This window comes from Silurus aristotelis, assembly GCF_946808225.1.
Source record: "Silurus aristotelis genome assembly, chromosome: 1".
NCBI lineage: Eukaryota > Metazoa > Chordata > Actinopteri > Siluriformes > Siluridae > Silurus > Silurus aristotelis.
In genome coordinates, this window is record NC_139574.1 from 18772339 (window position 1) to 18791049 (window position 18711).

The 18711-nt window shown below is 41.2% G+C and overlaps 1 protein-coding gene and 1 long non-coding RNA gene across 7 annotated transcripts in view; both read left to right on the forward strand.

Moving 5' to 3' along the window:
• map7d1a (MAP7 domain containing 1a) overlaps window positions 1–2952 on the forward strand; it is a 43286-nt gene extending 40334 nt beyond the window's left edge. For all 6 annotated transcript variants that reach the window (XM_083550340.1, XM_083550339.1, XM_083550336.1 and 3 more), the window contains 2 exons: window positions 423–652; window positions 2441–2952. In XM_083550340.1, coding sequence (XP_083406466.1) covers window positions 423–652; window positions 2441–2451 — 241 coding nt within the window. In that variant the 3' untranslated portion in view covers window positions 2452–2952. The remainder of the gene's footprint in view (window positions 1–422; window positions 653–2440) is intronic.
• A 3024-nt stretch (window positions 2953–5976) lies between these two features.
• The window catches only part of LOC310731101, a 29055-nt gene continuing 16320 nt past the window's right edge, over window positions 5977–18711 (forward strand). Inside the window, exons 1-2 of the long non-coding RNA XR_014535063.1 lie at window positions 5977–6288; window positions 6397–6549. This is a non-coding gene — a long non-coding RNA (uncharacterized lncRNA). The remainder of the gene's footprint in view (window positions 6289–6396; window positions 6550–18711) is intronic.

Here is an 18711-nt window from a genome sequence, read left to right on the forward strand (position 1 = left end):
ATGAATAAGCGAATTCAATAATCTAGATTTCATATCACTAAAGGCCAAACTTTTTAGCACCTTGTATATATACCCTAAAGTTAGGGTTCTTTATTTCAGTGTTTGTGTTACAGTTTTAGTGGTTAATGTAAGCCCCGAAGATAATTTTCAATAACAGGAAGTCTTGAGGAGATTCATTCCTTTTCTACCTTAGAAATTTGTTCAGTGATTACATATTTGATGAGTAGAGAACAACCAGGCATACTCTTATAATTTTTATAATTATATTTAAATATATACAAGGTTGTGGAATGTGCACAATACAACCTCCTGTTATGTGAAAATGCTGAATAAGCTGTATCCGTCTCTCTCTGTCTCCCTCCCACACTGGTTTGAATAAGGATTTCAAGCTGTTCAACTCATTTGTGTGCTGTTCTTTTCAGTTCTCCGGTCCATGCGATCAACGGTATCCAGGCTAAGCAGGAGAACGGACTTTCAGGTGGTGAAGCTTCCCGTTTCGAAGAGATCATTCAGCTGACCAATCACGCTGGTGCTAACGGCAGTGGCCGGGAGAAAGCCGAGGCCGATATGCCAAACGAGCCAATCATGGCCTTTGATAATGGGAACACTTTTCTGAAAAAAGCAGGCCCCATGAAGCCACAGCATGTTGCAGGTAATCGCACAAAGTTGATACCAGTACTGTGAAAGATTTGCAGAATTATCCATGAGCCTATACTTTAGTGAAAAAGGCCAGGCTAAGCTTGTTTTGGCCGATTATAAAAGCGGTGGCTTTTTTTTTTTGCAGTGAGGAATTCCAAATAGTTTGAAGAGAAAAAGCTGTTATTTAATAACATGCATCTGCAAAGATTATCCTGTCGTGGTGTTTTCATACTGTTTTTTTTTTTTTTGTTAACCCTTGGAACAGGGGTGACCAACCTTTTTGAAATTGAGAGCTTATTCTTGGGTACCGATTGATGTGAAGGGCTAGCAGTTTGATACACACTTCTGAAGTAACAAATTTGCTCAATTTACCTTTAATTATGTTGTTATTAATAATTAATGATATTTAGCTATATCTAGTCATCTATATTTGAATATTGTCATTTTCAAATTTACACCAATGCAAGTGTGATTTACAAAAGAATAGGAACATAAAAAATGAGGTGCAGCTCACTGGTAAGTGGCGCTATGGTGAGCTATTTTTACAAAAGGCCCGCGGGCGACTCGTGGTCCTTGCGGGCGACCTGGTGCTCGCGGGCACCATGTTGGTGACTCCTGCCTTGGAATAATAATAGATTACTATAACCTAGTTTCCGGCCTTGTATTTTGGTTGCCTGTAAACATAATAGACTAGGCAAAATGGTGGTAACCAAGGTAACAGAAAATAAGGCCAGCTAGTTAGCCAGGTAAGTGCATTAATACCAGATAAAGGAGGAAAATGACTATATGAAAAGAAGATAATTGTGTAGCTGTTACTGGAGAATGTTTCAACACAAAGGTGTGGTTTTGAAGCTGGTGCCATTCTCACATAACTGCAGATTTCCTGCTTGTTGTTGTACCTAATGATCCACTGGGCAACCAAATGTTCAGAACAAATACCATTGGCACAAAATCTGTTCATCTTTGGTACCTGGGCTACTGAATTTCTTCATTATAATGAGTTTCATTTACAATTATATAATAAATTTGATTTTCATTTATAATTAGCAATGCTAAATAAGTTCATTGTCAGTGTAAACTTTCAGGTCATTTTATGTAGGACAGACTTTTACTCATTTGAATTATAACGGTAGACGGGACACGCACGGATTTTACCCTTTGCACTGTGTATTTGTGGGGTCATCCACTTGCTCCGCCCCATTTCTTTGCCTTGGGTGAACACAGCAGGTGGATGTCTTTGGGCTTAATCCTCTGTTGCTTGGCACTTTGCCTTAGTGAGGGGGTGAAGTGCCTGGAAGGCGTTCACTTGAGGAGCTGCCATGTTCTGAATTCCCCGAGGGGTGCTAAAGAGGCCCAGTCTTTCCTTACTTGTCGGCTTGACTGGAAACGGGAGCCCGGTTTTTAGTATGCCTCGTATGCCCCTGACATGGTCAGCAATAGTGACAGGCATTGCTATGGCCCTTGCTACCACCACCTGCTATCTTGCAGACAGGAGTAGACCATAAATTACTCCCAAAGCAAACACGGAGAGGTCACAGGCTCTACATTTCCAAGCCACATTTATATATGGTGTGTGCACTTCTATATTGGTTTTTTATGTCTTCTTGTTAAGTCTGACCTGGTTGACATTAATCTCAGGCCAAAAGATTTTGCAAAGTAGTAGTCTCTAGAGTTATCTAGAGTTCTGTTCTTTTCATAAGCTTCATTTAGTGCAACTGTTATGAAATGTCTTGATTATTGTGATATGCCAAGCAGTAGTTTCTCCTCTAACCACAATGCAATCATGTTCTTTGTCCTCCAGAGGTGCTGTGAGCATCAGGGCTATTAAACAGAGGTGATGTCAGACAACTGCCTGACTCCAAGATCCCCGCCGGAGGGTATTGTGTGATGAAGCACAGCCTGACCAGACCCGTGCTAACCCAATCACTGACTGCTGTTTAGATTGTCCAGAGCATCATCATGGTTAGAACCTGCCCTTTTCAAAAGGGTGTGATTACAATGAAGCCACTCTGCTGTCAAGCTTAACTAAACACACACGAAAGTTCACCCGGCAGTCTGACCTCGCACCTTAGGGCACACCGCTCCATGCGTCTCCGTGATCATCAGAGCAAACATAAACAAGACAAAAGCAAGATTTCTGGCTGTATTTCTTATCCTGAGTTAAACTGAAAAGTGCTTTGGCTAGTTTGTTTTAATGTTTAGTTATTTAATGTGTTGAGAAATGTAACTACTGGGTACAGCTATATGTGAATAGTGTAAATTGAAATACAGTTGGGAGAGCTTTGTGAAATTAAACAAACAGATTGAAGGGAAGTCTCTCGAGTGTCTCTTTTATTTTACTCCTCCTCACTACAATAATAGTTAGCTGGGGTTGAGGGATGTCTTCCTTTAAAAGCATTGCAGTGACATTTGAAAAGTCCCTGTTAGATAAACAAAACAATCCTTTTTTATTTGATTGTGTCATTAATAATAAGGTTGCAGCGAACTTTGACTAGAGACATGGATTTATTTAAATTTTTATACACATTAAAGAACCAGCAATGTGGCTTTTTGTTGTTTAATCAGACTAGACAGGACAAATATAAAAAATAACCTATACATATCTGTTTAAAAAAAAATCTGAACTTACATTTACCAGACAGCATTTATCCAGGGTGAAGTACAAAAGTATCAATAAATAAAACACTGGTTCACTGAGTTGCAAAGTTAGTATACATCACCCTTAAACTCTTTTGGGAGGAATTTTTGCACACTTAAATTTTTATTTATTTTATTTTTTTAACATAAAGACATGAAGCAAACAGGGAAAATAATTGCTACGATAATTCAAGTGTTTCAGGATGAGGTAGGTCTTTACCCGTCGGTTGAAGATCGTTTGTGACTCATCTGTTTGAACAGCTAGCGGGAAGGTCATTCCACCACCTCAGTCTCAGAACAGAAAAGAGTCTTGATGTATACTTACCTCTTACCCTAAAAGACTATGGAACCAGTTGAGCAGTGCTAGAAGACCTGAGTTTAGGCTTGTAGCTAGTATCTATTTGCTTTAGCTAATGGAGTTTGTTGATCCATATGTTGAGCTGCCTTCAAAAAAGTTTCTGCTATAGAAGTTGATTAACCATTTTATCCATACTGTATGTTGATTTTGCTCTTGTACTTTTTACAGGTACCTTCTTTAGTCCTAAAAAATTCTGCATTTGGACTACAGTGGCTACAGGATTTTTTTAATGAATTTGTGATTATATGCTGCAGAAAATGGGCAACATATCCCTTACAAGGCTGTAAAAAAATAAATAAATAAAAAGGCAAGCATTCAAATGGATAACATTTGATAAAACTAAGTTTAACAATATACCACACATGACATATCCAGGCTATATATAGTATAATGTCTTAATACACATCAAAGATATTACTCAATGGTTATAAATGAGACATTATTTTTAAACTGAGTATGATTGTATCTTGGCTGCTTTATACCTCCTCTGCTATTACAGTAAAACCAGCACTGGGTCCTGCACTCACATAGAACATCAATACAATCTTTATAACTGTCACAATATGTGTCTACAGTATGCTTCTGGCTTCTAAAACCACAAGTTGTCGGCTCTACTGAAGTGACTTCAACTGCTTATATCACATCATTTCCTTGTGGTTGTTATTTCCACAAGACGTCTTTGTGGACTTTGTACTGCAGTCACTTACACAAATGATTATGTAACATTCGTGCAAGTCATATTCACTGGAGTCACATTCATGCTGCCAACAATCCATTTTAGGAGAAAATTCATTTCAGTTGTCCAAAGGAAGTATAGTGGTTCTTTTATAGTCTTCAGACCTGTTCAATTAGACCCAGCTTTAGGGTATAATCTAATAATGGATTAATAGACTTGCACAGTAGGGGGCAGTACCACCATATTACTTCCTGGATCAGGTTTCTTTCAAGTCAGACCTTTTATAGTAGCTGGTATTTGTTTAAATTTGTTTTGTAGGGTATTATGTACATTTATATTTCATGTTTTAAGTGACTTTTCTGTAAGTTACCATCATGTTCTGGGTATCAGCTTTGTGTCAGGAGTGGGTACCCATAGAGCCATTAGTGGAAAGGTAAAAGCCGGGTTTATATTTAGGAAGGTGCTTGTCAGTGAGAGTGATGAACCACTGCCAAGATGCTGTATTAATTCACAAAGAATGAATGAGGAGGTCATTCAATTTACAAGGCACTGACGGATATACAACAGGACAAAGAGCCTGTCAATCTAGGAAGGGCCTGTCACTCAAGCAGTCGAGGAATTCTGGGGTGTTGGGTGATTGGTCCTGCTGGCAATTTGATGCACAGTTTATTATCTCTTCAGGACAACTCGGGATGTTGGCAACCTGTTACATTAGCATAAAGATGGAACTGTGTAAATGTACAGGGGTATTTTTTGCATGGACTTTAATGTAAATTTACAGTATTTTTTTCCTCTTCTATTCCTGGTAGAAATAAATTTACCTTTTGAACACACTATGCAAGAGTTGGTTTGCATGTCATTGGAGAGCTGTATCCTTTAGCACTTTGTATGCCATTTGAATAGTCTGTTTGTCTTAGTTTAAGAAGTATTTTTCAAGCTAAGTTCACTAACTGACACCAACTGATTCAGCCTTGACACCCCAGCAATCTTTGACCCTGTGGAATCCCAAACATTGTGAAATTTAAACACGGCAATTCTGATGGCCATATATACTCTAGTAAGAGGTGATTGTGAATGTGCTCTACAGAGTGAGACAGCTGAATACTAGAGCTCGAAGGAGCTACACATCGGCACCATCAAAGATTTCAGCCAAAACTGCTGGCCCTTTAACCACCAACCTCTCCTGCTCACTCACACTCACTCTCGCTCTTATCTCCCAAGCAACAGGCCCCCGTCCCACAGCTGTTACCTGATGACGGCACATTAATGTGAGGCCACAGTCTAACTGGCACTCTAAATAAACCGGCTGAAAGTTGCCGGGTTCCTTCCAGTTTCCAATGTTTCGAAATCGGTCACTGAACATGCTGGTCACCACTATTTATCTGTTGTGTTGACGTTTTAAGTAGATTTGTAGTTGTGTCTGTGCACGTGTTCAAATGGTGTAGGTGGTGAACATTAATATGACCATCAAACAGATGGTTTTGAATTGGCAGCAGCTGGGATATAAATTGGACTTGTTGAAATATGTGTCCTTTTCACATAGACCCATAAGGGCTAGTGTAATGCAAGCTTCAGATGTTGTTCAAATCCCACTCTAAATAAAGATGCATGTTCATATTACAAATCAGGTTTGTTGATTTGTTATTTTTTTAGCTGCAGATGCGGTAACATGAATTTGGGCTCTGTATGTGTTTTTGATTGCAAAAGATATGGCACTTCCAAATACTATCTGGTTAGTGTTGGTTTCTTTCTAGTGATTGATGCAGTAGTGGGGGAATGGAAACGTGTTGTGCTAAAGATGGGCTACAGTTAGTAAATATATACCTACTCTGTGACCCTACATTTTTAGAGGGGTCCTACTTAGAGTGTTTGTAGATATGGAGACATTTAAATTTGTATGTCCCTTTAGGGATTCCCTCAAAGTACCCTTATGTTTGTAAGAGTGTAAATTGTTCATATACCTCAAAGAATAACCAAGGTACGTTAAGCAAACCGGCTGTTTTTAAACAAACACAAATCAGCCAAATTTCCATTTAATTGCGAGTTCTTGTATTAATGCTTTAGAACTAAAAGGTTTTTAGTTCAGCTTCTTCAAAGATTCAGCGCTGACAAAATCTCTTTCAAAGGAGAGACATTGGAATGGAGGGAATTTAAATGAAATATATATGAGAAGAAAAAGAAAACATCAGTGGATTAGGAAGAGGAAATTGAATGGGGCAGTCTGGGATTTGAATGTGAGGTGAGTTCTCCTGCTTACATGTAAATAAAATACGGTATGTCCATTTCTATATCCTTTATTCATGACTCCGAGTTGCCACACATCTCTAAAGCAGGTTACATAGTCTGGTGTACACATTTTATTAGTTGTTTCTGTTTGTCTCTTAATTTTGTATTTGACAGTAAAGTTTTATGAGTGAGCCAGCTGCCAGTGGCCCGCTGTGGTTTTGCCAGCTTTCCGATTGGTTATTTTCGGAACAGGATGGCTTCTGAATAACATCATTGCACATCATTAAAACTGTAGCACAACTTTCATACTTAATCTCAAACAGAAGGCTTTGCAATTGGAAAATCTTAGATGCAGTGAAGTGTGTCAGTTTAATCCCAGGAGAGGTTCTGAAGCATAATTGTTTCTCTTTGGGTGCTTCAGCTCACGGCCACGTCCAAAAAAAACCCCCCACAGTTGTGCCAAAAACAGTTAATAAATTTGCTGCATATCTATTACAGTGTTAAGGGGAAATAACTGCAGTGGTGTCTAGAACATTGTATGTTAGAGCACTAATAAACCCACATATATGTTTACACCTGACACCAAGACCAATTCCTAGTACTGTAAAGTGCTCTTTGCTGTACCTGGCAACAAACTTTTTCTGATTCTGATATCTAAAGTAATATGAACGCCTGTATGTATGTATGCCTGTACGCTAGCTGAGCAGAAATGTAGCCTGGAAGAAATTGCTTTTAAATTATTAAACAATTTAGCAAGTTTAATAAAGTTGGCTAAACAGACAGAGGATCTTTAAATTCCCCGAATGAAGGGGAGTAGATCCATGAATGCTAACTTCCTATGTTTGATGATTTAATGAGTTGCAAGCAATATTGAGAGTTTATGGTATTTTGCCAGAGGTTTTTTTATTTATATTTTAAATATGATACTTGCAGCATATTAAAAGTTGATTAATAGGAAATTATAGTAGTTCCTCTTTCTGCAATATCTCTATGTAAACAGCTTCCCCCACCTCAAACTGCTAGCTGGAGGTGGGGGAAGGGAAGACAAAAGATATTATTTATAATTATTCCCCCTCAGGTGCCATGGTGGTGCAGTGCGTAGGGTAGTCTCACAGCTCCAGAGTCCCTAGTTTGTTCATGGAGATTATCCACTTCTGCTTAATGTTACACTGTAGTTAATGAAGTGTGTTAAAGAGAGAAAGATAACAAAAATCTTTTGCCCGTGGTGGGATTGCCAGGCACCAACACACATGAGTTCACACCTAGGGACAATGTATAGTAGCCCGTTCACCTATCAGAATGTTTGTTGAAAGTGTGAAGAAACCAGAGAACCAAGAAAGAACCCAGAGAGAACCCACATGGACACTTTGAGAACTTGTAAGTTCACACAGGCAGAAACCTGAGCTCGGGATTAAACTGGGGACATTGGATATATGAGGCCTTCCGCAATATTGGCATGCTGCTCCCACCATATTTTATATACATACGTATACACAATTATTATAAAAATAACAATCACTACATTCATTAAGTGCAAATCTATTACCCTTTCTTACCACATTTTTACATTTGAGTGTTTGAATGCAGATGTTTTTGGTTATCATTTCTTTCATCATCTTTCTTTTGCTCTTTTTTTGCTAACCTTCTTCCTCTGTGAAAAGAAGCCAGTATTATTTTTTCTCAGTGATTTAATGGCTCAGTGATATGGCTATTCCAGCATGTGCAGTTATCTTCCACGTATAAGAATTTCTTAAAATCCAAATATTAGATAAATGCCAACTGTATACTTTTGATAATTTACTGTCTTAAAACACATTGACACATCTAATATCCAAATAATCTAACTAGATTCAGTTGAATAAACCTTTCAGTTTATTCAGCCTGTTAAACACTGTACAATGGCTGTTTTGGGGACACCTTGCCTTTTCCCCCCTTTTGAATTAACATTTGTGATTTTACAACTTTTGACACACCTCAAAGCTCTGCGAGAGACATTTGGAAAGGACAGAAACGAGACAGGACTGTGTGTAATAGAACATCATGTCCTGCCATATGACATTAACCCAAGTTGCTCTGGGAGGAGTCGGTCTGTGACAACCAAGCAGCTCCACATGCTACAGTCTACTAAGAAAACTCTTTGCCAAAATAATTGTATGATGATAATTCTTAAAAATAAACCTAATTAGACTTTAACATATGTTAAGTGTGAATGTAACCCAATAGAAAGTCCTGTTCATCAGGAATATACTAGACCTTCTTTCAGGCTTACTTTGTGTAATTTATATGTGTAACATGAACTTGGAGAACTTGTTCTGACCTTTGTATATTTGAATAGATTATAATTTACTGCTGAATTGGCACACTGTAGAAGGATAACATGAGGGCTTCATTTCAGGTTATAATCCTATACTGATGTATGTTCTTATTAGGCAAATGCAAGTTTGTCCTTTCACTTTTTTAAGGGAAAAAATCTACCCTAAAGAATTTGCCTTGGCCTTTAAGATTTATTTTGCAATGCATTTTTTAGTTCAAAATTTATTAAAAAGGTCATTTAATTTCAGCTACTACCTGCTTATAGTTTTACCAGTGAAGACCAGTCAAAGTAAATCCTACTTAAAAATGAAACGCTGCTTTAACCTCTTAGCCTTCGACACAGAGTTTGGGACTCACAGCTGAAAAGTTTAAATGTTAACAATGCCTGAAAAAAGTGGGCTACATACACAATTCAAATCTTTAAAAAGAAGACAGTCTGAGCTTTACTGTCCATTATTCAAATTTGATATTGCTCAAAAAGATAAGTTATAGATGATTAAGTACTGTAAAAAAAAAAAATCATATCATCAAAATTATCAGATCATATATAAATACATTAAATCAGTCCTGAAGCAATCCAGAAAAGTACTGGGTTAAAAGCCACATGTCTCATGAGTTTATATTTAAATTGAATGAAGATATCATGAAAAATGAGATTCCTACAAACATTTATCTGAGACTATGTCTGGTTCACCCCTCCCCACACAAATTTTAGGACTCACAGCTGAAAACTGTGAAACTGAAAACTGTAAAACCTACCTTACTTTAAATGTTAATAGTTCCTGAAAAAAAATGTGCTACATACACAATTTAACTACATTCCAAATATCTTTGGAAAGAGGACACTTTGAGCTTTACTGTCCATCGTCAAAGTTGGAAGTTGGTATTGCTCAAAAAGATATTAAGTTATAAGAACTGCCACCTTAACATGGTGGAGGGGTTTGAGTACCCAAATGACCCTCGGAGCTATGTTGTCCGGGGCTATATTCCCCTGGTAGGGTCTCCCAAGGCAAACAGGTCCTAGGTGACTGGTCAGACTAAGAGTGGTTCAAAAACCCTTATGAGAAAAAACAGACCAAAGACCGTGACGTCGCCCGGTATGGCGCAGCCGGGGCCCCACCCTGGAGCCAGGCCCGGGGTTGGGGCTCGTATGCGAGCGCCTGGTGGGTGGGCTCACCACCTGCAGGAGGGACCGTAAGGGGCCGGTGCTGAGAGGATCGGGCAGCAGTCGAAGGTGGGGGCCTCGACAACCCGATCCCTGGACACGGAAGCTAGTTTTAGGGACGTGGAATGTCACCTCGCTGGCGGAAAGGAGCCTGAAATTGTGCGTGAGGTTGAGAGGTTCTGACTAGAGATAGTTGGGATCACCTCTACGCACGGCTTGGGCTCTGGAACCACACTCCTCGAGAGAGGATGGACTCTTCACCACTCTGGAGTTGCCCATGGTGAAAGGCGGCGGGCTGGTTTGGGTTTGCTTAAAGCCCCCCAGCTCAGCCACCATGTGTTGGAGTTTACCCCAGTGAATGAGAGGGTCGTTTCCCTGCGCCTACTGGTCGGGGATAGGTCTCTCACTGTCGTGTGTGCCTACGGGCCAAACAGCAGTGTAGAGTACCCGGCCTTCTTGGGGTCTCTGGGAGGGGTGCTGGACAGTGCTCCGACTGGGGACTCCGTCGTTCTACTGGGAGACTTCAATGACCACGTGGGCAGCGACAGTGACACCTGGAGGGGCGTGATTGGGAGGAACGGCCCCCCTGATCTGAACCCGAGCGGTGTTCAGTTATTGGACTTCTGTGCTAGTTACAGTTTGTCCATAACGAACATCATGTTCGAGCATAAGGGTGTCCATCAGTGCACGTGGCACCAGGACACCCTAGGCCGTAGTTCGATGATCGACTTTGTGGTCGTTTCATCTGACCTGCGGCCGTATGTCTTGGACACTCGGGTAAAGAGAGGGGCGGAGCTGTCAACTGATCACCACCTGGTGGTGAGTTGGATCCGATGGCGGGGGAGGAAGCTGGACAGACTCGGCAGACCCAAGCGTACTGTGAGGGTCTGCTGGAAACGTTTGGCCGAGTCTCCTGTCAGAGAGATCTTCAACTCCCACCTCTGGCGGAGCTTTGACCGGATCCCGAGGGAGGCCATAAATATTGAGTCCGAGTGGACCATGTTCTTCACCTCCATTGTCGAAGCGGCTGCTCGGAGCTGTGGCCGTAAGGTCTCCGGTGCCTGTCGAGGCGGCAATCAAGCGGAAGTAAGGGATGCCGTCAAGCTGAAGAAGGAGTCCTATCGGCCCTGGTTGGCTTGTGGGACTCCTGAGGCAGCTGACGGGTACTGGCAGGCCAAGCGAACTGCAGCCCGGGTGGTTGTGGAGGCAAAAACTCAGGCCTGGGAGGAGTTCGGTGAGACTATGGAGAAGGACTATCGGCTGGCCTCGAAGAGATTCTGGCAAACCGTCCGGCGCCTCAGGAGAGGGAAGCAGTGCCCTACCAATGCTGTTTACAGTGGAGGTGGGGAGCTGTTGACCTCAACTGGGGATGTCGTTGGACGGTGGAAGGAATACTTCGAGGATCTCCTTAATCCCGCCGTCACGTCTTCCATTGAGGAAGCAGAGGCTGAGGGCTCAGAGGTGGACTCGTCCATCACCCAAGCTGAAGTCACTGAGGTAGTAAAGAAACTCCTCGGTGGTAAGGCACCGGGGGTGGATGAGATCCGCCCTGAGTACCTCAAGTCTCTGGATGTTGTGGGGCTGTCTTGGCTGACACGCCTCTGCAGCATTGCGTCGGGGACAGTGCCTCTGGAATGGCAGACCGGGGTGGCGGTCCCTCTTTTTAAGAAGGGGGACCGGAGGGTGTGTTCCAACTATTAAGGGATCACACTTCTCAGCCTACCTGGGAAAGTCTATGCCAAGGTACTGGAGAGGAGAATACGGCCGATAGTAGAACCTCGGATTAAGGAGGAACAGTGTGGTTTTCGTCCAGGCCGTGGAACACTGGACCAGCTCTATACCCTCTACAGGGTGCTGGAGGGTTTATGGGAGTTTGCCCAACCAGTCCACATGTGTTTTGTGGATTTGGAAAAGGCATTCGACTGTGTCCCTGTTTGGTGACAACACGATTTCGTCTCTGCTCTTTGCAGAAGATGTTGTCGTGTTGGCTTCATCAGACCAGGACCTTCAGCACTCACTGGGACAGTTTGCAGCCGAGTGTGAAGCGGCTGGGATGAGAATCAGCACCTCCAAATCCGAGGCCATGGTCCTCAGTCGGAAAAGGGTGGCTTGCCCACTTCAGGTTGGTGGAGAGTTCCTGCCGCAAGTGAAGGAGTTTAAGTATCTTGGGGTTTTGTTCACGACTGAGGGAAGGGTGGAACGGGAGATTGACAAACGGATCGGTGCAGCTTCTGCAGTAATGCGGTCGATGTACCGGTCTGTCGTGGTGAAGAAAGAGCTGAGCCGCAAGGCGAAACTCTCGATTTACCGGTCAATCTACGTTCCTACTCTCACCTATGGTCATAAGCTCTGGGTCATGACTGAAAGGACAAGATCCCGGATACAGGCGGTCGAAATGAGCTTTCTCTGCAGGGTGGCTGGGCGATCCCTTAGAGATAGGGTGAGAAGCTCGGTCACTCGGGAGGAGCTCAGAGTAGAGCCGCTGCTCCTCCACATCGAGAGGGGTCAGCTGAGGTGGCTCGGGCATCTGTTCCGGATGCCTCCTGGATGCCTTCCTGGGAAGGTGTTCCGGGCACGTCCCACTGGGAGGAGACCCCGGGGAAGACCTAGGACACGCTGGAGAGACTATGTCTCCCGGCTGGCCTGGGAACACCTCGGTGTCCCCCCGGAAGAGCTGGAAGAAGTGTCTAGGGAGAGGGAAGTCTGGGCATCTCTGCTTAGACTGCTGCCCCCGCGACCCGGCCTCGGATAAGCGGGAGATGATGATGATGATGATGATGATGATGATGAAGTACCATGGATAGTGCACTTTTTTTTATCCATGTTGTTGTGTACTGCTTACACAAATTTAGCAAATACATTTGTTATACGTTTTCCATTGAAAAACAGTGATCTGAAATTGCTGCTTGAGACTTAGAGCTTTAGAATGATGCATAGTTAGTCATGGTTACTCTTCTTCCTTTTTATTTAATCTATTGCTAAACATTAACACCTGAGAACAATGGGCTATCTGTTTGGCTATGCAACAACGAAGCCTAAGAGGTTCCAAAACAAGTTCCAAAACTTCAGCATTCATGCTAATACTTCTGTCAGCTTCACTGCACTTGCACCTTGTTCATCCCTCTTTATACAAACCAGTCCAATGTGCTGTTTCCATTAATTATACTTTAGGTTTTTTTTTATTAATATGATCCTGTCTGTGACTGAAAATGAATAAGTGGAAAAGAAGCACTTGTTCTTAGGCACAGAGATGTTTGATACCATTATGTGAGGTAATTGAAATATTTTTACCTATATTTTTACCACATGTGATGTAAACATGGCAGACAACTACAAACATCTAATAAAAATAATGAAAATACAGCAGCAACGAACCAGTTCACATCAATTATTGCAATAAACATATTTACTATTTTTAGCATTGCCTAGAATGAACTCTATTAGCTACCTTTTTAGTTATTTATTGTTGATTAGATACAATTTTTTATCATATTGTTTAAAAAGAAAATTTAAAATATACAGAGACTGTAAACAGTTAAGTTTTAATTAGAGTTCATATAATCTCAGTTAAAGTCTGTGTTTGCCTTAAATGAAAAGTTTATAAACACTTAATTTTCCGATTCCAACACAAAGAGAAAAATTTTAGGTTGAGATTTCCAATTATGCTGTAAAATAATAAAACAGAATTTTGCTGCAAAACAAGTATTATAAACTTACTGCAATTGCATTTATAGCAGCCATTGTGGCTTAAAAAATATTTATTCTAGGTGCAGGTGCAGCTTGGCCTGCAATACGTTATTACAAATAAACTATGCTTAAAATACACATGAAAGATTTTAGGCAAGAAGCCATTCTCTTTATTGCTGTATCAGCAAATACATATGTAAGTTGTAATTCACTAAAAAGAGCAATCCAACAGAGAAGTCAATGCTTTTCAGGGACCCATGACTTGGGTTTTAGCCTCGTTAAAAAAATTGCACCTGTTTTGCACCTGTTTCTATCAAGTAAAAAACATTTTACAAATAAGTGAGTACAACTATGTTAGAAATATTCAATATCTCTTCTCATTACAAACATCATAAATATTTTGCTTATTTAGATCTGTGGAAATGTGAGTCGTGTGCCGAGCGAGTGAATGCATAGTACAGTACATATGTGCATTTGTAAAAATAATGGAGAAAAATGTGCATAACCAGCAACTTTTTCCTGAACTTGGAGGCAAGTTAAAAGCCAAAAATATCTCTTCTGCAGCATTTTGGACTCAACAGCAGACTGAAGCAGAACACTGGATCTATTCAGACTAATAGTTTTCTCTGGCACAATTGGTAAATGGTAAAAAATGAGCTCACTCAATGTAAAAAAAAAAAAATCTAATAAAAGAATGAGCAAAGCATGTTTTCTTTTGTCCAAGACAGCAGCAGAGATTATTGGACATTTTATTTAGATTTAATCTTCAATGGACTCTAAGTTCCCCCTCCAGCTCATTCAGTTATTAATGTGTTTATATATATATATATATATATATATATAGTTTAAAGATATTTTTGTATGTATGTATGTATGTATGTATGTATGTATGTATGTATGTATGTATGTATCTATCTATCTATCTATCTATCTATCTATCTATCTATCTATCTATCTATCTATCTATCTATCTATCTATCTATCTATCTATCTATCTATATAGAAAGATAGACAGACAGACAGACACACACACACACACGCATATATATATATATTATATATATATATATATATATATATATATATATATATATATATATATATATATATATATATATAGTGTATACTGTGTATGGTGTACAGTGAGGAAAATAAGTATTTGAACACCCTGCTATTTTGCAAGTTCTCCCACTTAGAAATCATGGAGGGGTCTGAAATTGTCATCGTAGGTGCATGTCCACTGTGAGAGACATAATCTAAAAAAAAAAATCCAGAAATCACAATATATGATATTATATTGTGTGTGTATATATATATATATATATATATATATATATATATATATATATATATATATATATATATATATATATATATATATATATATATAAAAGTTTATATATATATATATAAGTTTTTATAAAAAAACTTTATATATATATATATATATAAAAGTTTTTCTTTTTTAATAAATCTGCAACAATGTCAACAATTCTGTGTTTTTCTGTCAATATATGGGGAGCTGTGTGTACATTCATGAGGAAGAAGAATGAACTTAAATTATTTTAGCAAATGGCTGCAATATAACAAAGAGTGAAAAAATTTAAGGGGGTCTGAATACTTTCCGTACCCACTGTATATATATATATATATATATATATATATATATATATATATATATATATATATATATATATATATATATATATACAGTGCAGACTTTAATGGGCATGTAGGTGAAGGGAACAGAGGTGATGAGGAGGTGATGGGTAGGTATGGTTTTAAGGAGAGGAATGTGGAAGGGCAGATGGTGGTAGATTTTGCTAAAAGGATGGAAATGGCAGTGGTGAACACGTATTTTAAGAAGAAGGAGGATCATAGGGTGACGTATAAGAGTGGAGGAAGGTGCACACAGGTGGATTATCTTCTGTGTAGGAGATGCAACCTGAAGGAGATTGGAGACTGTAAGGTGTTGGCGGGGGACAGTGTAGCTAGACAGCATCGGATGGTGGTCTGTAGGATGGTTTTGGAGGCGAAGAAGAAGAGGAGGAAAGTAAGGTTTGAAAGAAGAATAAGATGGTGGAAACTGAAGGAGGAAGAGTGTAGTGTGAGGTTCAGGGAAGAGGTCAGACAGGGGCTTGGTGGTGGTGAAGAGGTGCCGGATGATTGGGCAACTACTGCAGGAGTGATGAGGGAGGCAGCTAGAAAAGTACTTGGTGTGACATCTGGAAATAGAAAGCAAGACAAGGAGATGTGGTGGTGGAATGAGGAAGTGCAGGAGAGCATTAGGGGAAAGAGGTTGGCAAAACAGAAGTGGGATCGACAGAGTGATGAGAAAAGTAGGCAGGAGTACAAGGAGATGCGGCAGCAGGTTAAAAGGGATGTGGCGAAAGCCAAGGAAAAGGCATATGAGGAACTGTATAAGAGGTTGGACACTAAGGAAGGAGAAAAGGATTTATACCGATTGGCCAAGCAGAGGGACCGAGCTGGGAAGGATGTACTGCAAGTTAGAGCAATAAAGGATGGAGAGGGAAATGCATTGACTAGTGAGGAGAGTGTGTTGAGAAGATGGAGGGAGTATTTTAAACAGCTGATGAATGAGGAAAATCAGAGAGAGAGAAGGTTGGAGGATGTGGAGTTGGTGAAGCAGGATGTAGATAGGATTAGTAAGGAGGAAGTGAGAGCAGCGATTAAGAGGATGAAGAATGGAAAGTCGGTTGGACCAGATGACATACCGGTAGAAGCGTGGAGATGTTTAGGAGAGATGGCAGTGGAGTTTTTAACCAGATTGTTTAGCAGGATTCTGGAAGGGGAGAGGATGCCTGAGGAATGGAGAAGGAGTGTGCTGGTACCGATCTTTAAGCATAAGGGAGATGTGCAGACCTGCAGTAACTACAGGGGAATTAAGTTGATCAGTCACACCATGAAGTTATGGGAAAGAGTAGTGGAAGCCAGGCTGAGAGAAGAGGTGACCATCTGTAAGCAACAGTATGGTTTCATGCCGAGGAAGAGCACCACAGATGCCTTATTTGCTTTGAGGATGTTGATGGAGAAGTATAGAGAAGGACAGAAGGAGCTGCATTGTGTATTTGTGGATTTAGAGAAAGCGTACGACAGGGTGCCGAGAGAGGAGTTGTGGTATTGTATGAGGAAGTCAGGTGTGTCAGAGAAGTATGTGAGGGTGGTGCAGGACATGTATGAGGACAGTGTGACGGCAGTAAAGTGTGCAGTAGGTACGACAGACTGGTTCAGGGTGAAGGTTGGACTGCATCAAGGATCGGCCCTGAGCCCTTTCCTGTTTGCAGTGGTGATGGACAGGTTGACGGACGAGGTCAGACAGGAGTCTCCCTGGACTATGATGTTTGCAGATGATATTGTGATTTGTGGTGAGAGTAGAGAGCAGGTTGAGAAGAGCCTGGAGAGGTGGAGATATGCGCTAGAGAGAAGGGGAATGAAAGTCAGTAGGAGTAAGACAGAGTACATGTGTGTGAATGAGAGGGAGGGCAGTGGAGTGATGCGGTTGCAGGGAGAAGAGGTGGAGAAGGTGGAGGAGTTCAGGTGCCTGGGGTCAACAGTGCAAAGTAATGGAGAGTGTGTTAGGGAAGTAAAGAAAAGAGTGCAGGCAGGGTGGAGTGGGTGGAGAAGAGTGACAGGAGTGATTTGTGATAGAAGAGTATCTGCAAGAATGAAAGGGAAAGTTTATAGGACTGTGGTGAGACCTGCGATGTTGTATGGATTAGAGACAGTGGCATTGAGTAAAAGACAGGAGGTGGAGCTGGAGGTAGCAGAGCTGAAGATGTTAAGGTTTTCGTTGGGAGTGACGAGGATGGACAAGATTAGAAATGAGTTTATTAGAGGGACAGCCCATGTAGGATGTTTTGGTGACAAGGTGAGGGAGGCGAGATTGAGATGGTTTGGACATGTGCAGAGAAGGGACATGAATTATATTGGTAGAAAAATGCTGAAGATGGAGCCACCAGGTAGGAGGAAAAGAGGAAGGCCAAGGAGGAGGTTCATGGATGTGGTGAGGGAAGACATGCAGGTAGTTGGTGTAAAAGAGGCAGATATAGAGGACAGGGTGGTATGGAGACGGATGATCCGCTGTGGCGACCCCTAATGGGAGCAGCCGAAAGAAGAAGAAGAAGAAGATATATATATATACAGTGGGTACGGAAAGTATTCAGACCCCCTTAAATTTTTCACTCTTTGTTATATTGCAGCGATTTGCTAAAATCATTTAGGTTCATTCTTCTTCCTCATGAATGTACACACAGCTCCCCATACTGACAGAAAAACACAGAATTGTTGACATTGTTGCAGATTTATTAAAAAAGAAAAACTGAAATATCACATGGTCCTAAGTATTCAGACCCTTTGCTCAGTATTTAGTAGAAGCCCCCTTTTGATCTAATACAGCCAGGAGTCTTTTTGGGAAAGATGCAACAAGTCTTTCACACCTGGATTTGGGGATCCTCTGCCATTCCTCCTTGCAGGTCCTCTCCAGTTCTGTCAGGTTGGATGTTAAATGTTGGTGGACAGCCATTTTTAGGTCTCTCCAGAGATGCTCAATTGGGTTTAATTCAGGGCTCTGGCTGGGCCATTCAAGAACAGTCACGGAGTTGTTGTGAAGCCACTCCTTCGTTATTTTAGCTCTGTGCTTAGGGTCATTGTCTTGTTGGAAGGTAAACCTTCGGCCCAGTCTGAGGTTCAGAGCACTCTGGAGAAGGTTTTTGTCCAGGATATCCCTGTACTTGGCCGCATTCATCTTTCCCTCGATTGCAACCAGTCGTCCTGTCCCTGCAGCTGAAAAACACCCCCACAGCATGATGCTGCCACCACCATGCTTTACTGTTGGGAGCATTGAAGATGGATCGAGGCTGGGTCTTCCAACATGACAATGACCCGAAGCACACAGCCAGGATAACCAAGGAGTGGCTCTGTAAGAAGCATATCAAGGTTCTGGCTTGGCCTAGCCAGTCTCCAGACCTAAACCCAATAGAGAATCTTTGG